Below are 20,335 nucleotides of genomic sequence, written 5' to 3' on the forward strand. Positions count from 1 at the left end.
GGAACCTTGTTTTTTTGATATTTTTGCAGCTTTTCAGTCCTTACTTCATCACCCAAAATTGTTTCAATATAAATTTTGGAGAAGTAAAGTCCCAAAGTATTCCCTTCAAAACTCAGATGTGCAAAGCTACTTCTGCCAAATTAGCTAGAGAAAGATCCAGTTCTCATTTTTACCAGTACTTATCTCATTATATATCACTGATCTCAGCAGGTGCAGCCCATTGCATCCCCAGCCAAACCTCTAAATTCACAGCCCAGGGACTGAGAGAGGAGGTGTGTGAGCAGGGTTTGTGTTGGCCATGTAGCTCTCTAAGGTTATGAAAAATCCAGTGATTTCACACTGAGTGCTTGTTACCAGGGAAATACCAAGATTTGGGACCCCAGAGTTCAACATAAGGAACTGAGTGGGGTGTGTGGTTTTGCCCTTTCTAACTTTTGTCCCCGGGAACATCTCCTGTCCCTCCTCTCCCTGTCCTGCCCATCTCTCATCCATTCCCTGCTCCCTGTCTGTGTCCTGCCAGCTCTCCCACTGCCCACATCCATCAACACCCCCGTGTTGTTTCTCTCTCTTCTGCTTTGGCAGTGATAGGGTTTTTTTCCTCTCACTACACCTTTATATGACCGTGATTTACGACCCTGGGTTTAAGATTTATTGCAATGCACACATGGCACAGAAGCCTCTAAGTGATGTATTTAGCCTGGTTATTATTCTCTTACACAGCAATTTTTCCAAAGTGAAACAAGCAGCCTCATGTTGTCAAAACTATTGTCCTCTAACTTCTGAGGTTTATTCTGATGAAAATAAAACCAGGGAAGAGAAGCAACTTAAAGAAGTTGGCTGGCATCTGTAAATCTCACAAGTAATATAAGCACATGGGAGCTTAACAAGGCACCAGATGGTCTTCAGGCAATTAATTGCAGGTTGAGGATTCACATCTACATCAGCTCTTGTTCATTCCTCTTTACAGAAATGGATAAAAATTTGACAGAAATTTAAACTCCCTCCTCCCTCTGAGAAAAGCAGCAATGGCAGAAACCATCTATCACCTCACCTCCTCTCCCTTGCTGTTGCATGTTTTAGGACAGTGTTTTACCTAGGATGAGCAAGGGCCTTAGGTCATCTTGCAGAGCTTAAACTGATCTAAGGCTCTAATGTGCTTAAAGGTGGTGGAAGGACATTGATTATATTTAACCCTTAAACCGCACAGACAACCGTGTACCTAAGATAGGCAGAAGTCTCTTGTTTGGCATGGATTTGTGTTCCTTTCTTCACATGCATCCTCTTGGTGTACAGACCAGTCAAAGTCCCCTAAAATCACTGGGAAGTCTTAAATTAGCTCGAAGGAGCACTGCTGTTGGCATCAGCAGCAGCAGGTTCAGCCTTCTGTTGTGGACATTCTTAGACCCAAGTTTATCTTTTTCTGTACTGAACTTGTGGTGTCAAAACTGATCTGGAAAACATCAAAACCCAACCATATCCAATATGGCTATATATTAAATTTTCATCTATGGTGCAAATCCAAAACCTGTGGTTCCCCATCAAAATGCACCTTTCCAACTGCAGTCTTAAAAATTCCTATCCAATTACCAAAATAGCAGCTATTATTTTTTAAAAATAAATAATTATCTCATTTAAATAAACATTTGAAATTTACATTTAAGAGAAACAATTTTGTCTCTCTCTTTTATGCAAGCAAGTCTTGTAATAATTTTATTTTTTTATGACTAAGCATAATACCCAGGAGGATTTCCTCCAAATTTCCCAATGGGGCACAGGCTGGAGCTGCAGCATCCCCACCATTGGAAATGCCAAGGAATTCTGTGAGTTTGGATGGACATATTACCGTGCTAGTCAGACCTGGTATCTCAAAAAATTAAGACCTGTGCTGCCAAATGTGAAGATGCTTTGCCCCATGATTTTACTTCTTCTCAGGATTGTCTCAGAGGCTACAAAGCATCCAAGATGTCATTTTGCTTTGAGTTTCTTGCCAAGGTCTACACTCGTGTATGACAGTGCTGCTACCACCGCCCATGGGAGCAGACCAGCACTAAAAACTGGCTCCTCCTATGTGTGTGTGACACCAATAATTCACCTTCTCACCAGGATTGGCCCAGTTTTTTTCTGTCATAAGCAGAAAACCCACTGTCTGAGGTTGCTGCATGATAGGGAAGGCAGCAGAGAACAGCTGTGGGCTTGAGTGCTGTTTGCTTTACACTGCTGCTGCTCTGGAACTGGAACGTGAGGTTTTAACCCTAAACATGGCCAAGGATGTGTGGGTGCTCATCTCCTGAGCTTGGACCAGCAGCTGAGCCACAGCCACGTTTCTGATGTTCTTGCAGAAAAGCATCAATAGTGCTGATTTGTAATTGGAAAGGAAGATTATATTGTATGACTCAGAAATGACGTTGGGGAAGAGGTCTGATATTATGATATTTAAGCACAGGAAAACCAGGTTGTCAGTGGAAAAGCCTGAAAAACAGATATGGCTCCTTTATTTATGCTCATGATAAACTGATTTGCACAGTGCCCATATGAAGGGTCAGCCGTGAACGTGGCCAAGCACAGCCATACCATACATGACCAGCCCCAGAACCAGTTTGAGGGACCAAGCAGTAACAATACAGTTTCAAACACTGCTCCAAAAATCCTATCACTTTATCCTGAAATAAAATATATAAAAGTCAGTTTTGAATTTCTCCCCTAAATTCACAGTATTTCCAGAGAAGGCCTTAAAAACCAGTTAGAACTTGTCCATCTGCAGTGTCAGGGTTTGGTGTTTGCTGCGTGGAGTGGCTGGGGGCATGTGCAGCTTGTGCAGCTGCTTCAAACACACGTCAGCCACGCCTGCTCATTAGCTGTTCCTAATACAGCCCTTGGCAGAGCTGCAGAGCAGGCCCAGGTAATGGGAGATGGCCTCTGTGCAGCCATTAAAAGGGCTTGAGTTGATATTTTATTGTCAGTTTTAATGCTGGCATAATGTGCATTTCATTTTACTGCTCTACTGCTGTTCTTGCAATCGGGTTGTGGTAATTAAACACTGAATGCAGCCGTGCAGCTCCCCGCAGCTGCAGCACGCTCCGCTGCTTGCAGCCACTCCAGAGAGAACTTTCCACGTAAGATTTAAATTTTTTAGGAATACCTGCTCTTCAAATAGCTACAATAGCTCTGCAGGACCCTGTCAGTCAAACAAGATTACAGTCTCCCTAAATTCAGGTTGACATGACAGACTGTAATGACTTTGAAGGGGCTTTTATGGTCTATTGTGCCAGTGGTCCCTGCCTAACAGAAGCATCTCCTACACTTCTCATTAAAACTGTAATGGCTCCAGAGACTTTTAAACTATCAGTTACTTCAAATGTGAGTTATTTAATAACAAAAAAAGCACATTAATGTGATACAAAGGGTGTAGGAGAAATAAGGAAAATAGAATTTAGATTTTACACAATTTTGATGCTGAGAAATTGTAGCATTGGCAAGGATTTGAGCAATTTTAAGTAAAAGTTTTGCTCGCTGAAAGCTGAAAAGGAGAAGTGGATGGCACTGTCTATGCAGAGAGACTTTAACGTGATGCCATAGGGACCAACGTGGTGTCATAAATAAAAGTGGTGGATGATTTTGGGATGCCATAGCCCCAAGGTAAGTTACAATGCTCATCTTCTGGATGGATGGAACTCTGTGGCCTCCACCCTGCTGGAAGTCAGGGCAGACCATGACACCTGCCCTTCCTGGCTTCACACCCTCTCAATCTTCTCCTGAAGGCAGGAGCATGGCATTTTTAATACCACATGATTTACATGTGAAAGAGAGAGAAAATATCACAGCGGTGCTGTTTGAAGGGCAACTTGGATTTGGCAGTCAGCTGCATGTTTTTAGGTCAGTCACATCTTTCATTTCCCAGGTATGCAGTGGGGTTGTGAGGCTCCCTGGGGACTCCTGGTGACACTTCCATGGAGTAATTGTAAATCCTGAGGGTAGTGAGAAGATGGAAGTAAATCAGGAGCAGAAGGAAACCCATTCCAAAGCTCATGCTGTGACAGTTCACATCTCATCCATCGCAGGAAATCCCGAGATGTTTGGGCTGTCCATGAGGCTGGACAGCCACCAAAGCATCGGAGGGCTGCAGTAAAAAGCTGCAGGAGCTGGCACAGGCAAAGCCACACAGGAGTGGCTCTGCCCAGCAGAGGGTAGCATTGGCCAAACACCCCAACCTGTACTCCAGGTTTTCACTTTCACCCACCTACGAATCCCCACTTCTGCCACAGCCCCTTTGAGATGAGAGGCACAGCTTAGCCCACACTCAGGAAAAGCCTCACAGGCTGACAGTGTGCAAATCCTCCTCGTAAAATACAAGAAATCTGGAAAATCATCTTCCAGAATAGAATTTTAAGGAATCTGTTAAAAGACACAATGTATGTTAAACAGTAAAGTGCATACAGTCATATTTGTTTTAAAGAAATGTTATTTAGCTCCTTGTATTCTCATTTATTTTCAGGCCCTGATTTGATGATCAGGTTTGGAGATTTGGAATTGGTCAGATTTGGGGCTGCCCTTGAGGCACCAGAGTGCCTCTATTGCCAATAGCAAAGCCTCTGATTTGGTCACCTAACTTGGGTGTCCCAAAAGAATTGCACTTTTTTGTGCCTTACATATTCTAAAGCTGCAGCCAAAGACCTTAACTATAAACATCTCTCAGTTAGTGCAGACTATCATTTTCCCTGATGTCTGACGAATCCCGCCTGTCACCCCGCATCAGAGCTCAGCCCATGCCCGATGTGACGACGCTAGAGGTCTCAGTGTCGCTGAGGAAAAGCTGCTTTTAGCAACAATCCCAGCCACGCGTGTGTGTGACAGTGCGAGACGCCGCTGCCGTGCCGGGCTCGGACGGCGCTGCCGGCGGGGTGGGAGCGGTGCCAGGGCTGGACCCGGTGCCCATCGCCGGTCCCAGCGGGCCTGACCCCTCTTAGGGTGCCCCTTGCTTCGAGGGCCGTGCTGGGTGAGGGTGGTCCTTGCTGAGGGATGGTTTTTTACACCCCAGGACTGTGTGTGCGAGTGCGAGGCAGGTGGGCACCGCCATCCCCATCCCCGCGCAGAGCCCGTCCAGCCAGCACGGCCGCTTCTGGTGTGCCTTTTTAATCTTCTTTTTTTTTTTTTTTTCTTCCTGGCTTTCCTTTTTTTTTTTTTTTTTTTCCCTCGCTGCTTTCCCTCCCCTCCCGTTTGACGTGCGTGGTTTTGGTGCAATGCGAATTATCTTCATTCAGTCAGGAGGGGCAGCGCCAGGCAGCAGAGCAGCGGCGGGGCTGCCTCCTCCTTCTTCCTCCTCCTCCTCCGCTTTCTCCTCTTCCTCCTCCTCCTCCTCCCATTGCCATAACAACCACGCACAGCCGCTGCGCCCGCGGGGCCGCTCCGCACCGCACCGCGCCCGGCAAGGCTGAGCATCCCATGGGGCCCCGCACGGGGGTGGGGGAAGAGAAACAGTGACCTCCCTCCAAAAGAAAAAAAAAGAAAGAAAGAAAAGAAAAACAAACAAACAAACAAACAAACAAAAAAATTAAGGACTTTTCGGCGGGGCGGGTCAGTCAGGGAGCAAAGCGACCCCAGGACGCGGGTGCGCGCAGCCGCTGGAGGACGGAGAGACGGGGCAGCCCCGCGGGGGGAGCGCGGAGGAGGGGAGAGAAGGGGAGGGAAAGGGGGGGGGGGGAAGAGAAAGTTGGGAGGAAATAGCCCAGGAAAAGTGACACTCGCGGAGCCCGCCGGAGCGCGGAGGAAATAAAAGCGGCGGCGGGCAGGAAGTGTGAGGAGGAGGAGGAGGAGGAGGAAGGGGAGAAGAAGGAGGCGGAGGAGGAGGAAAAAGAAGAAGAAACAGCAGCAGCCGCTGCCGCCGCGGCAGAAAAGAAAGCAAAAGCCGCCCGAGGGCTCGGAGCCGGCGGCGCGGCATCCGCGGGGCTGCGCGGCATCCGCGGCCATGGCCCGGGAGAACGGGGACGGCGGCGGCTCCTGGAAGAAGCAGGCGGAGGACATCAAGAAGATCTTCGAGTTCAAGGAGACGCTGGGGACGTAGGTGGAGGGGTTTGGCTGCGGGGCCGGCGGCGGGCGCGGGCGCTGTCCCTTCCCCCGGGGATGCGCGGTCGCCCCGCGGGTGGGTGCGGGTCTCTGCGCGGGGATTTGCGCACCCGCGGGTGCTGCTCCGCGCCCCGCGCATCCATCCCAGCAAGAAGTCGGAGCGACCTGGGAACACGGAGAAAATTTGAATTATGGGGCAGGAGCTGGGCTAGCATCACCTCTCAGCCCCCCCCCCCAAAAAAGAGATAAAAAGGAAAAACCCCGAGTGTTTTAAAATATTCATAGAAAGAGGAGACCGGGGAAGGTTTTTTCTTGATAGTGCAACTGTAAATAAATGCGGTCTGACTTGCACGCTTCCCCTAAAGCCGATGGCTGCAGCTATTCGTGGACAGACGAGCAGAAATAATCGGAGTGGATTGGATGTGTTTTAGCTACGACGCTTAACTGTTGTTGGGCTTTATTTGTTTTATTTATAGTGGCGGGGCAAAAAGATTAGCAAAACGTTAGAATTGTTTTTTGGTTTTTTTTTTTTTTTGTGAAGGCTGAGAAAAAACACGCACAGATGGTGCAAGGAAGCGGGGTACAGGCTGGTGCCTTTTTGGCTGAGCAAAGAGTTTTATTTTTGTTTAAACTGATTTTCTCACTGGGGATACTACAAAGGTAGGGAGCCGGGAGTGCTGAAGGAGCCGGTGTGTGTGTACATTGTAACCGGAGTGGGGTTGGATTGCGAGCGCTCGTCGCAGCCGCGTCCCCATCGCTCCAATTGAAACTTCAAGCGTGTCTCGAAACCAAGCCCTGTTCATCCCGAGTTGTGCTTTTCTCCTGCGCTCCGTGCCACTTCCAAAACACAGCTGAACAAGTTTTGACTGTAATATTTGAGTTTCTTTCTGCTTCCAAGGGAAGGCACCCCGATAACCTGAGTATTTCTGGTTTGTGGGCTCGCTGGTTTCCTATAAACAGGCTGAGAGTAGGGGCCAGGCTGGAGTTTAACATGGAGGTGGGTCAGCAGCTCTGCCGTGATGGGCTTGATAGCACAGCCCTCGGGAAAACACCGACTTAGCAAATCAAATTCGTGTCTGTCCGGGTCTCTGAAGAAGCAAAAGGCAGTGTAAGAGCCAAGTGTTGTGATGTATTCAGTATTCTGTCACCCTCATTGACTTTTTGCTGTGAGAATTTCATGCTGGGAAAGACGTGCCCTGCTTTGTCACCTTAGGTGTGCAGTGCCCTTCCTGAGCAAAGGGGTGCAGGGGAGGAAAGTTTTAATGCTCTGAGATTTGTTGGAGCAGCAGGACAATTCACTGGGGTTCTCACTGTACAGCTCTCTGAGATCTCTGTGGCTGTGGCGTTGAAGCCACCTGAGAGGGTTAATTTGTGCTGCTGAAGAGGTTCAGGAGGAATTATTGCTGTGGCCTTGATCTAGATCCCACTGTAGTTAATGGGAGCTGGTGTAGGTCCCAAGGAAGGTAAAGCTGGTCAGAGTTAATAGTTATGCATATTAGCATGGCTGTTGCAAATTAAAGTCATTAAATATGGCCAATTAGTGTCTCAAACTATTAACTGAGCCTCATAGTTTGGTAAGTCCTTTCTAATGGGAGTGGAAGCTGTGAAGTTTTCAAACTTGATTTAACAGTCAATTTAGAAAATTTTAGAAAATTAAAATAATTGGATTACGAACCTGGGCCCACGTAGAGAAAATAGAGCTGTTTTCTTTTTTAGCCATAACTGTATTTAATTATGAATATATGTGTGTTTAGCAGCCTACACGTGGGTTACCTTCTGGTTGTGCATTCTATAGCTTACCAGTGCAGCCCCTGCAGTTCCTGCCATGTCTCGTGTGACTTACCAAGATGTGAAGCTTCTAAAAAATTTAGGCCATTGCTGTGCAAATCATTAAAGTGCCTGTATCATTTCTACTGAAGGCAGTGAAGGGAGGTTCACTGACTTGAGCAGCAGATACACAGGGTCCAGGAGTTTAAATGACGGGAAACATTCTCAGTTATTGATAAGAAAGTATTTAAATAGGAATTGAGCTATGTAAGTATAAATAGATTTAAAGTATTTGCCCCAAAACATTTTCCTCTGGCATTATTTAGGAGCAGGGTTAAAATCTGCTTTGATCCCTCCTGCACTGTAAAGCTGAGCTATGTTGGACAGCCAGCACTTGATCTCACTGGCTAATAGATTTTTCTCTAGCATGGAGTGAAAAACTTGGCATGTCACATGAAATGTACTGGATTGTAGTAACTGTATTTTGCATTTCTCTGCCATTCCATTTCAGGATGCCAAAGTGCTAAAAGCACTTTTAACAGAAAAAACAGCTCTTTTTCATGCAGCTGTCTTAACTGCCTGTGGTAAAATTGGCTAGAGAAAAGCACTAAACCCCCAAATCAGGGAAGAAAGTGGAAAAGAAACTTTAAAGCATGTTTTATTTCAAGTGCATTGATTTGTGAATGTTAAATCTATGTGTACACCTTATTAATGTTTTGTTCTCAGAAAAGAGCCTTTCATCTGAATAAAAGCTCTTCAGCAGATCTTTAACATGGGAGAGTTGAAATTTGCTGGAATTATTAAAACGATCCTAAGTCAGTTAATCATTACATCATTTGGGCTTCAAGGAAACTCTAATGAGTACCCAGCTCTCCCTTCCAGAGCTGGAATAAATTATTTACACATCCCTGTAAATCTTGTCCAGCCACACTGATGCTGAAATTGAATTGGATGTCATGCCCAGATGTAAGAAAGCAGCCCTTTTCCACCCAAAGAACTGTTTCCTTTGGTGACTGAGGTCTGTGTTGTTTGCTCTGCTCTGTGCTGCTGGACAATTATGTTCTTCTAAAGAAGTACCAGCAATGCAGTGGTTGGCTCAGATGTACCCAAACCTGTATTTACCCTGTTCTGGATTTATGCAGATATTAAGGCATGTGCAATCTTCCTTTGGGGCTGCCATCTCTCAGGTACAACAAAAGAAGAGTGTCAACAAAAGATTTTGATAATAGTAGTAAATATTAGTGTATTTTATAATACATGATTATTGGTATAGTTTATATGTTATTTTATTACAATATGTATGATGGTCCCAATCCATTCTTGGGCTGTGCCAGTCCACGTGGGACAGTGCACCACACTCCATATGCACAGGTTCATTGAGTGCCCCTTTTGGAACTGGACCTTTTTGCTGCTGAGCCATTGTCAGTGAAGTTACAAATCCTGAAAAAGTAGCTAGGAAAAAACAAGCAAAAAAAGTCAAAGATAAAATAAAATCATAGCAATGGGCCAGATCCTCAACTAATGTAATTTAGAATCCCTTCCAAGTCAAGACAGGTGTGCTTGAGGAAAGAAGAGGATCTGACTCTTGTCTCTTTAAATTTCCACAAATTCACCTATTGTAGCTCTACTCAGTTTCCCCTGGAGGACAAATTGAGAGGAGAATTGAGGGCCTGTATGGAGAGGAGGATTTCTGCCCTAGCCCTTAGAAGACATGAAGTTTCACAATAGCATGAATCTGATGAGTGATCACAGAAATATCACTTTTTTCCCATCCACATTTAAAATATATTATATATAAGGCATATTAACCCTTAGATTTTGACATCCAAGAAATAATAAGAAACACCATGCCATCCAGTAGTCAAAGAGGAAGGTTCCATCACTTGATCTGCCTAATTAGATCAACCCCACATTTCTAAGATATCTGTAATTAGGCATAATTGAAATCAGAGTTCTAATATTTAGAAAGGCTCAAACTTAGTAACTATGAAAATACTGGTGCTGTCCTTAAAAATGATGTGGTAGATTCCTCAAAGCTTCGTAAGGATAAAGAGGGAGTTGCACAGATATAGCCATAACATAGTAAGAGCTGGGTGGGAAGACAAATACACTTCGAATAAGTTTACAGCACTTTCCTAAAATACAGTATAGAGAAAAACATATGGGTGGTTCTGTTTTTCTCGAGGGCTCTGTGGTAATTTTTGGTTCATCTGTGTCACTTCCACACTCTTACGCCATTTGATGCGCTCCTGGCGCTCTCGGTGGCTCTTCCACACACCAGGACGTGCTGGTTCATGCTGTGAGATGAAGTCACTCCTCGTCCTCCTCTCCCATCTCTTTTCTCTCTCACACACCCACGTGCCCACAAGCACACAGACTGTCACAAACCCGTGTGTGCTGCCTGCTGTGTCGCTGTCCTCTCCGTCCTTCTCGGTGCCTTTCCCCCTGTGCGCGCAGCCTCACCCCGGCTGATCCTGATCCTGTCTGGCTTTGGGTGGTCAGACCCTCATGGGGGCTGTGCCTTGGGCCAGCCTTGGCTCCCAGCGCTGAAAAGGTGCTGGTGGCCAGGACAGGTCCTGGCAGGGACCCCTCTCTAGAGGCAGGTACTGGGAGGTACCAGAGGGCTCAAGGTCTGGTTCCCTCTGGTCAAAGATCCTGCCTTTTCTTCAAGCGGGTGCCAAAAGCACTCCTGTTGGATTCACACACATCCCTCTTCAGCCTTTAACTTGAGGCACCATGCAAGTTACTCAGTTCTTCCCTTCTGGTTTTGGAAGTTCTCAAGATGTAAAGAAAGACGTTGATATTTGTGTTTTCCTTGGCTCAATGCCCCCTGTGATGATTGAGGGATTTGTCTGTATTTTGAGTTTCTGCTGACATTACCAGCAATTGCTGTCTCTCTTTTATGACACCTCAGTGAGGCAGCAGCAGCTCTGTCAGATTGTTTCTTATTTTCCTCAGCTCAGTATTTTCCTTTTTTTTTTTTTTAATTAAAGAAACATTTCACCTAAAAGAAATCTCCAGGGGGGAAAATGCAGTATCCCAAAGGGCTGAAGTTGAGGTGCATGTTTTCAGGAACAAACCTGATGAACCACTGGAGCAAATCATGAAGGCAAGTGGATGTCATCTCCTCTGGGATGATTTTCTGGGAACTCTCAAAGCTCTCAGGCTACAAGCAGCAGGAAAGTGCCTCTTGTCCATGTTTACAGAGGGAGATAGTTCATGGTCATTTCTGACCTTAAAATTCATAACTCTGGGAGTCTCACTGTCAAAACCCATGTGGGGTCAGGTATAATTTGTTCTATGAGGTGCTTTTTGCACCTCTCTTAAATCTGTGGGAGGAGTGAAAGCTGAGGTCCAAATATTAATGTTTAACTTAGTGGTGTGAAACAACTCAGATGTTTTAGTTTGTGTATTCTATTTAACGAAAGCAGAAAAATATTGTTAGGACTCCTTCTCCTTTAAGGTGATGCATTTTGTTTTAAACCAAGTAATCCTGTTTGCTATCTCCTGGCATAGATTTCTATCCAATGTGTTCGTGAAGGCTTAAAATAACGAGTTAGTATCTTTTGATGTAAATTGTTGCTCTTCCTTGAACAGTTACAGAAAATAATAGGTCTGAGGTTTCAGCTGGAATTGAAATGGGAAAGAAAGAAAAAAGTAAGATGGCCAATGGATTTAAATGCTGATGGTGAGGATTGGGAAAAAAATTGGCAGCCATTGGTGGGAAAGGATTTTTGACAGCTCTCCAGCTCTGGTTCACAGGTGCATTTTGGAAAGTGCTTGTTGGGGAAGCAGTGTAGCCTAAAGGCCAATTTTCTTTCATCATGTGCAATTAAGATTTCAAAATACTCAATAATCGAAAGCTTTCAGGTGAATACATAACTCTGGAGACACACAGTTGCTGTATTGTCAGCTCACATATGTGCTCATGCTTCCCTTGTTAGCCTGTTTGTCTGCTAGTTTTGATGCCTTGCCTCCTTTTTTTCCCTGCCTTGTCTCTTTTTCTGTGGGTATTCTCATTCAAGTATGCCTTGGTCCTGTCTGAGCTAGCTCCCTGCTGCCAGAGGATACCTGCTCACCTGCATGCCTGTGCAGCCAAGGAGGGTGCTTGACCAGCAAGGTGACAGCAAGATATTAGGGTTGGGTTGGAATAGACAGTTTGGGTTTTCTCCTGCTATTTTTTTGCTTAGGAAAATGTGATTCTTGCCTTGGCCAACACTTAATCTCAGTTCTCAGGACTTCAACATAACAAATATCTATTCCACAACTTCTCTTTGTGTAGGGCAAAGCATGCACAAAAACGTTGGTGTTTTTTGGCAGCCACAGCGGTAGCTGACACCCCAAAAGCTCCCAACAAGCAAAACCCAGAGGGTGCAGAGGTGGTGGATGGAGATGAACCCAACTCTTTGGAGCCCTACAGCAATCCTTTAACCAAAAGTCTCTTGTTCCCATCACAGCCACAACACAGTGGGTGTGAGAGCTCCATCTGGAGCAGCCTGTCTGCTTCCTTCACCCTCCATCTGCTTTCACACAGGAGCTGAAATATCTCTCTATGTATGTCTTCCTTCCTTTTTGCCTCTTTTTCTCTCCACCTTGGTTACTGACCTCAATTATTTTTGTTGTCCGTCACACGCAGTTCTCCTGGCTACGTGCAGAATATTAGTTGGGGTTACTTAATCCTTTCAAGCATCCAAGGATACAATTAATATTGAATAAAGTAGTATTGTTTTGGTCTGCTTGACAATAACAGGCATTTATAATAGGATCCTGAATTTATTGCCAGTAATGGTATTCACTTAACTGGTGACTCACAGTTTATATTCATGATTACTTAATAGGACCTAATTTTCTAGTCATTTTAGATTGCAGGAAAACAAGTTGGAACTAAGCGGGTCCTGTTAGTAAACAGGTAATGAGTGAAAGGAGGGATAAAAAATTCCTCAGGGCAGTGAGCTGTCATTTTCACTGGAATTCAAACCACCTTGCATTTCAGTGCTTCTCTGTAAATAATAATTAACAACAATAACAATAATTTGCAAACATATGTGTGTGATTGGGCTGTTGTTGAATGACAAATAGTTGGCTTAGCAATCAGAATATGTCTCATTTCTAGCAATCATAGTGTTCCTTAAAACCTTTCCATCAAATCTTAACACCAATATGTTTTTTTGTTATCTGACTTGGCGGTTCCTATAATTTTCCTACGAATGTTGTGCCAATCACTTTTGAAAAAGAAAGCTATAAATAACAGATTGTTAATAAACTTTTGAAGGCCCTTTCACTGATGTTTCCATGTTGAAAGCTGCATATTGAGTTTTATGCCAGAATTACTCACCAAGTAGATTGTATAAGGTTAAATCAAAAGAATACTCTTAAACAGGTTTTTTTTTTTGGCTGAGTTAAAAGGCCTTTTTTGTTAATTTTTTTTTAAACACTGGAAGTGCTAAGAAAAAGCTACTGGGAAGCTCTGTTTTGGATCTGATCTATGTGTAGAACAGCTGAGCACAGTGCTGGGGATCCTCTGTAACAATAGCTCACTGATTTTGCTTGATCTTTTCCTGAGCAATATCACGGGTCACAGTCAAAATATCAACAGTTTAGGACAACTGGACTGCATAAGATTAGTTCTAAAGATACCTTTTTCAAGAGTGAAGTGAGAAGAAGCAAGTGACAGAAAACATGCTGGCTTAGTTGTATTGAGGACTTATTTCTATTTTTATTTTTGTTTTGGTTTTCTTATATCTCAAATTGGAGAGAAACCAAACAGTTTCAGTCTTCTTAGAGTCTCCAGGAGGAACAAATAGGAGATACTTGTAATGATGCAAGTGAACAGGAGCAGCAACAGGGTAAAGAACGCGGCATCTCCCTGCTAGATCCTTTCCTTTGCACTTTTTTCTGCGGGATTCTTCTCATTTTCTTGCTCTTAATGCTCCCACTAATTTAGGTTGAGGATTTGAAGATATGTTCTTCCAAGCTGGAACACCCAAAAATTAGGAATTACATCTGAATCTTAACTCCAGCCTTATGCAGGGGACTCTCCTGCTTCTTTTAGTAGCGGGCACTGTGTCAGCACCAACGTCCTCAGAATATATTTATTTATATGTGATTCACCTAGGGTCATCACATATAAATTATTTGAACTAGTTAAGGTTTGGAGATGCAAAGCACTGTCTCTGGGCTGTTGGTAACAGCGTGGGTGCTTTATTGCTGTGTTGTTTCAGCTGCTCAGAGGAATCCAGAGCTGCCCAGAGCTATAAAGAGCTGGAACAGTCCAGGCAGTTCTTGGGGTGACGTGGGATTGCTCCCAGCAGGATCCCAGCCTCCCAGACCAGCCTAAATAATTCAAAGGACCAAGCTTCAACCAGGCGTGTTTTCCACACAAACTCATCAACTATGACCCTACTGCCCCACTGTGATGGGAAAGGGCAGAAATGATGGAATCTATTGGATGAAAAACCGTGAAAAAACCCCAAATTACATAGAAAATCCAAACAACACAACAGAGAGCTGAAGGGAGAGGAGAGCACTTAGAGGCTTTGCAGCCACATGGAAAACTCCTCTGGGGAAGGCACAGGTTGCTAATCACATTCAGCCATAGTTGAGAGAGATTGCTGGAGCATGCCTGGATAATCCTTCACTGTTATTTTGAGTTGGCTTGGAGATTTCCTCCCACTGCTCACTCTTGTCTTCTCCTGCCTCTCAGTGTAAGTAGCTCAATGTGCCCAGCCAGGAAGCCTGTGGTGTTTTGGAAATTTTAGGCATAGCAAAGTGCTTGATGTGTGCTGCCAGTGGCACAAAACACTGTGAGCTCATTAAACTTGATTTGTTCTCTCTGTACTGTTTTCTTGAATAACACCTGTACAAATTCAAAGGCTCTGTCTTTCACTTTGGGACATTTTGTAGATGCAGCCTGAGCTATCTTAAGGGCTATCTAAAGTTCTGGGATCAGCATCAGCCTTACACCTCTGCTTTGATGGGAATTCTTGCTGTAGGGGTGTAATTAATTTGGTCAACTTTTTATGGAGGGGAAAATCTGATAAGCTGTTAAGCTTTTCCATGGGCTGATGATGAGCATCACAAAAACACCACCTCCTTCTCTGGGTGTAAGCCGTAGTGTTTTGAGACACCTTCTCTAGCATAATTACATAGCAACCTGAATATTGCAAAGCAAACAAACTCTCCCTCCCAAAATAAAATGTTCTCAAATGTAAAAAAAGCACCATGAAACAGCACAAACCCCTCTTATCTCTTCTAGGGAGATACACAGCTTGTTAGCCAAGTTGCTTGAAGCACTATGAGAAGATGCTCAGATAAAAACATTAATGGAGCAGAAAAACAGTGTGGCTCCTTTTGGCCTAATGACCCAGGCACTGGAGCATAAGAGGAATAATTTAGAAGGAAGGGAAATGTCCCCTGTAACAGGTTTGAGTTATGCCTTTTAGGAAGGAGGAGGCTATATATTTACGTGTCAGGGGAGAAAGTACCAAGAAATGAGCTGAAAAAAAGGGTTCTCAAAAGCACATAGACACAGGGTGTAGAGGTACTGCAGGCTGCAGGGAGACTTCTGGTCTTGGATACGTTAATGTGTATCTGGAGTAATTTTACTGGTTAATTTTCCTGGCCATAGCCATGTAATTTATGTCACAGACATAAATTTTATGGTCTTAAGAGAGAGACTCTGAAAGAAAAAAAGTCCATTGAACGAGTGTCTCTGATGAATCTTGTATTTTTAATGGAAAGCAATGAAAGTGATTAAAGGATTCCTGAGTAACAGCTGAGATGACTTGTGCCCAGAAAGCAAACCTGTTCCCTTTTGCTACTGTTGGAAGGGAACATAACAGGCACTAAAGCTGAGAACAGGCTGGTTCTGCAGGTGAGGGCAAAGATGAAAGGAGAGCAAAGGGGCAGGGCAGAGCAATGGGATTCTGCTGCAGCTTAATTGACTCTAGAGACTTTTAAGTCCCCCTCCTTGTTCATGAGCTGGAAAAATTCATAGACATGGGTCTTTTAGACAGGACAGCTTCTACTATACCAGTACACTTCCATCATTTTCCGACCACTAAAATGACTGGCAGCTTCAGTGCCAGTGCTTGCCCTGGAGATTATGTGATGTTGTGACATCTCTGCCTTGCCCTGCCACGTGGTTGTGAAGAAGGTGGAGGAGCCCTTTATATACATATAGGTAGATACAGTGTCTATGTGTGTGTGTATAATATTATATATATATATAATATACATAAATGTATGTATACCCACATATTAAAAATACTATTTATATAGTGATATATAGAGATATAGAGCCATAAATAGCACTTTTTTTTCTTTTTTTTTTTTTTTTTTTTTTTTTTTTGCCAAACAGCACGTTGTTTGGCTTCATTAATGAGTACATAGAAAATGGCTTGTACCATTTGGCAAAAGCTATTTAAGAGCATTGTGAATGTTGTTAATTTATTCTGTAGTTTGAATTTCTCTTCATATTTGGGCTACATTTAGGGGAAGGCAGAAACTGTGTGGTGCCCCTGTGCTCAATTAGCTAATGGGGGGGAACCCAGACAAATAAGAAGTTAAAAGCACAATGGTCTTTCCTTGTCCTCCTGTCCTCCACCTCCAAGTTACCTCTGCTACAGCAAATCCCTGCTTCCATCTCTTGTCTAAAACCTGCAGTTTTGGCTTTGGAGGGTGCCTGTAAAATATGTACTTAGATGTCTCCTTGTGTGTTGGCTTTGTGGTCACAGTAGATCTTCCTGAAGTCAGAGGGTAGCACACAAAAGCACAACTGGTTCTCTCTTCTTTCTCTTAAATAATTTGCAGCATCTCAGCGTTGCTCTAAAATTCTGCCTTTGATTTGCACAGCTTGGAATACTCCTGTGTGAGTCCAGAGAAGCCCCTGCTACTTAGCAGCAGGCTGGAATAGCAGCATTGTACCCTTTTTACTCTCAGCTTTCAAACTTCATTATAAAGTTATAAGGCTGTGAAGGAACAGGTTGCAACTCCACAACAGAAGAGGAAGGGGCTGAACACATCCCACAGGACAGTTCCCATCTTTTGCCAGCTCAGCTGCTTGCAGGGATGTGCTGAGAATTTATTTAATGAAATAATACAGGTTAAAAATAGTTCTCTAAAAAGGAGGTGGGGGAAGGGGAGAAGTACAGAATACAAGAAGTTTTATTTCTTTTCATTCCATAGATGCTATAAATCAGTGGAGAAGTCAGTTGGAGTGTTTTGTTCCCCTTCTGTGTTGCATCGTTAAAAAATCATCAACCACTACACTGAAATGCTCTGCAAGAGCGACTTTGGCAGGAACAATTTCTGCTTGAGAACAATAAAAAATTAGTAGATGCCAGGTTGAGTTTGTGTGTCAGTGGTTACTGAATTCAACTTAAGAGCTGTAAATGGAACCAATCATCATTTCTTAATGAGCTATATGAGAACAAAGGATCACAATGCTTGAATTATGTCATGTCTCTATCAGTGCTGCTTAAGCAATTATTCAGTTTGTTCAGTGGTTTGACAGGTAATATGACAAAAATCAATCTATGAAGCAGATTAAATGTAAATATGCAGCACCTTTTTTTTTTTTTTTGCCTCCCCCACCCTCCCCCAGGAATGCCATTCTAAAAACTTATGGTTTATATCCTTACAATCCATATCCAGTTATCTGTTCTCAGTAGTACTACTTAGATGAATGCTACATGGCCCATAGTGACATTTTTCACCAGATCATTTGTCTTTAATCCATTTGTGGTCTAATGAGACTGTCATCTGGGCCTCACTAAAAATGAATGATGCATTTCTGTGTGTTTTTCACTGCTAAGCCTGTATTTTCCCAGGGTCCTTAAGGAAACCCATCCCTCAGCCCTTATTAACACTTAAGATAAATATTTCTGAATATTTTATTCATTTGGCAGCTAACGTAGGAGAAACTTGGTATGAGTTCCCCAGGAGCTAAATAACAACCATTGTACCTGGAGTTGATGCCATCACCTCTTTTAATACCAGAGCTTTCATCTTGCCAAAACAGACTGTGAATGGGACAGTCCCATTCCTGTTTGTAGTGGTGGAAATCTGCAGCAAACACTGATAACAGCTGTCACAGTGGACATAGTGCCATGTTCAGCAGCATGTGTTCACTGGTCTTACCCTTTTTTTCCATAAATGAGTCCTCAATACTTTGAATGAAGCTATGGAACAGAAGAGATAATTTTCCCCCCTTTAAAAATGTTTTCTCCTCTTGTCTTCTTCATGGGGAACCAATAGATTTTTGTTCCCTGTACAAATAACTCCTGAATTCCCTCAGTCCATTTGTGTTTTATATAATCTACAAGATGCCATTCACATACCTGGCTGTGTATCTCATCATGCCTCGTGTATTGTCACCGTGCTCTCAACAGAGATGTCATAACAACTTTTAGAGAATCGTGAGTGCTTTTCTTTTCATTTCAGTCAAGGTGACAGGGTTCCAAGGAAACTTTTAAATGCACCAGAAGGCTGTGTTATGGAAAAGAATAGTATTTCTTAACTTATCGTTACCATGTGACTCCTGTTTCTATAAATTTTGAGCAAATCACGTCCTTACAAAATCTGTGATACTGAAAACTCGTATGCTGATATTTTAGTTACATTAATGCATGACATATGGACTTCCAGTATCTGGTTATTCAGTTTCTGCTCAACATCTTGTATTCTGTGGTGACTGCTGAAGAATCTGAATATGTCTGGTATTTCCTTATCTATTATTGGTGTTGCTGTAGTGTTTAGATTGTGATTTGTTGGCTAACTGTCAAATACTTATGGCTTCATTAAGAAACAGATGTACAGGTCTACATTTTGTTTTTGTAGCTGCACTTTTGACATATTGTAAATGTCCTTAATTGATTTTGTTCAGGATAATACCATCTGCTGGCATCTATTTCTGCTGTGGCTCTTGTTGGATACTTGTGTGCATCATGGTCTATAAGGACAAATTACAGAGTGTCAGCAAGGTATTATGTCCACTTTTTTTTTTCTGAAATAAATGAGAGGAGAGTTTGAACATTGGACAACCTATTACCTTCATAATTTTTTATCTAGATTAATACAGTTAATTACAGAAAGAATATTTCAGGCAAAAATTGGGCCTTCTGTCCATGCTGGGCTCTCTTAATGTGTTGTTGGTGTGTCTGCAAATATATCAAAAGTTGCAGATTTGGAGAAAAAGGGTCTTTGGCTTTATATTTGTCTCCACATTGATCATGGAGGGATGTGGAATACACTTCTAGATCTTCCTGAAGCCTTTACACAAAACTGTCTAACAAATTGTCAAAATAAGTGATGTTAATGCATCATTTACTTGGTCTTGTAAGCCTTTAACATAGCTAGATATGTTCTGATGTGAAGATTTTGGTGGCAGAAGCAGTACTGGATATGCACTAGATGTGAATTCTGCTGAGGGTGCAAATAGGAAAATATGTGCTGTCTCCTTAAAATCCAGAACAAAATTCTTATTTTTGAGTAGCCCACTGTCCTGTTGGATTTAGCTGTCCATATTCCACTCTGTCCTTCCTAGTAGGTAGGATCAGTATTTATGGTGGATTTTATTGCAGTTGCCGTGTCTGTGTCTGAACTGTGAAATGCAATAGAAATTCCATTTCCTGGCATTCCCTGTCTGTGTTCATGACAAGTGCAGGCAAGCATCAAAAATTATATAGGTCAGGATTTATCTGTAGTGGCCTAACTCTGTTCCAAATAAAAGTAGTGAGAGTTGGCCTCTGATGTCAATGAGACAGCATTCATCCAATTTTTAGATGCTTCTGACCCCTTTACCTCTCCACACCTCACACATGCAGTGGTGACAGGGAGAAGCAGGGTCATGCAGGAAAATGAGAGTCCTCCAAATATCATTGAAGGCAGGGAGAGAGGGGTTGTGCTCAGTGCTTCAGTAGAAGTGGGTCACCAGCCTGAAATATTTGTGTCCCAGCAGGGCTGGATTGTCCTTGAGCTGGAGTAGCCTTTGCTTCACGTGGGCAGGATTTGGATGAAAACTTAATTACATTAATTACATGGCTGTGCATGTGTGTTAGAGATCACATGAAAGTAATGGCAAAAGCACAGGTTCTCCTTTGACTTGCCAGTCACTTTCTTTGACCCAGTGGACCTGCTGGTCTTCCACTGCTGATATCTGCAGGACTGGTGCTCCCTTGCTGGTACCCACTCAGGAGTCAGACCTTGTAAAATCTTGATCTTTAGGGATGATGTGGACTAATGGTGGAGACATGTATTGGGTTGAAGAGCACTAGATAACAATTTGGGAGACTTGGGTTTTGTTTCTGACTGTGGCACTGGCCTTTTTTTGTGACCTTGGAGAAGTTGCAGCACCCTACTGTCCTGGTTTCCCCATCTGTCAAACAATTCCTGACCTACTTTGTAACTCACTTTGAGATCTAACTCATTAAAGTGATGTGAGATGTTCAGACTGTACTGTGCAAGGTGTTGTTTTTGTCTTGGTAATGTGGTAGGAATCTCCCCTCTT

The 20,335-nt window shown here is 43.3% G+C and overlaps 1 protein-coding gene across 3 annotated transcripts in view; it reads left to right on the plus strand.

Moving 5' to 3' along the window:
* The first annotated feature begins 5,817 nt into the window (after positions 1-5,817).
* The window catches only part of CAMK1D (calcium/calmodulin dependent protein kinase ID), a 205,678-nt gene continuing 191,160 nt past the window's right edge, over positions 5,818-20,335 (plus strand). For all 3 annotated transcript variants that reach the window (XM_012568832.5, XM_012568833.5, XM_002192005.7), the window contains exon 1: positions 5,818-6,054. In XM_012568832.5, coding sequence (XP_012424286.4) covers positions 5,963-6,054 — 92 coding nt within the window. In that variant the 5' untranslated portion in view covers positions 5,818-5,962. The remainder of the gene's footprint in view (positions 6,055-20,335) is intronic.

Source organism: Taeniopygia guttata, chromosome 1A (assembly GCF_048771995.1).
Source record: "Taeniopygia guttata chromosome 1A, bTaeGut7.mat, whole genome shotgun sequence".
Taxonomy (NCBI): domain Eukaryota; kingdom Metazoa; phylum Chordata; class Aves; order Passeriformes; family Estrildidae; genus Taeniopygia; species Taeniopygia guttata.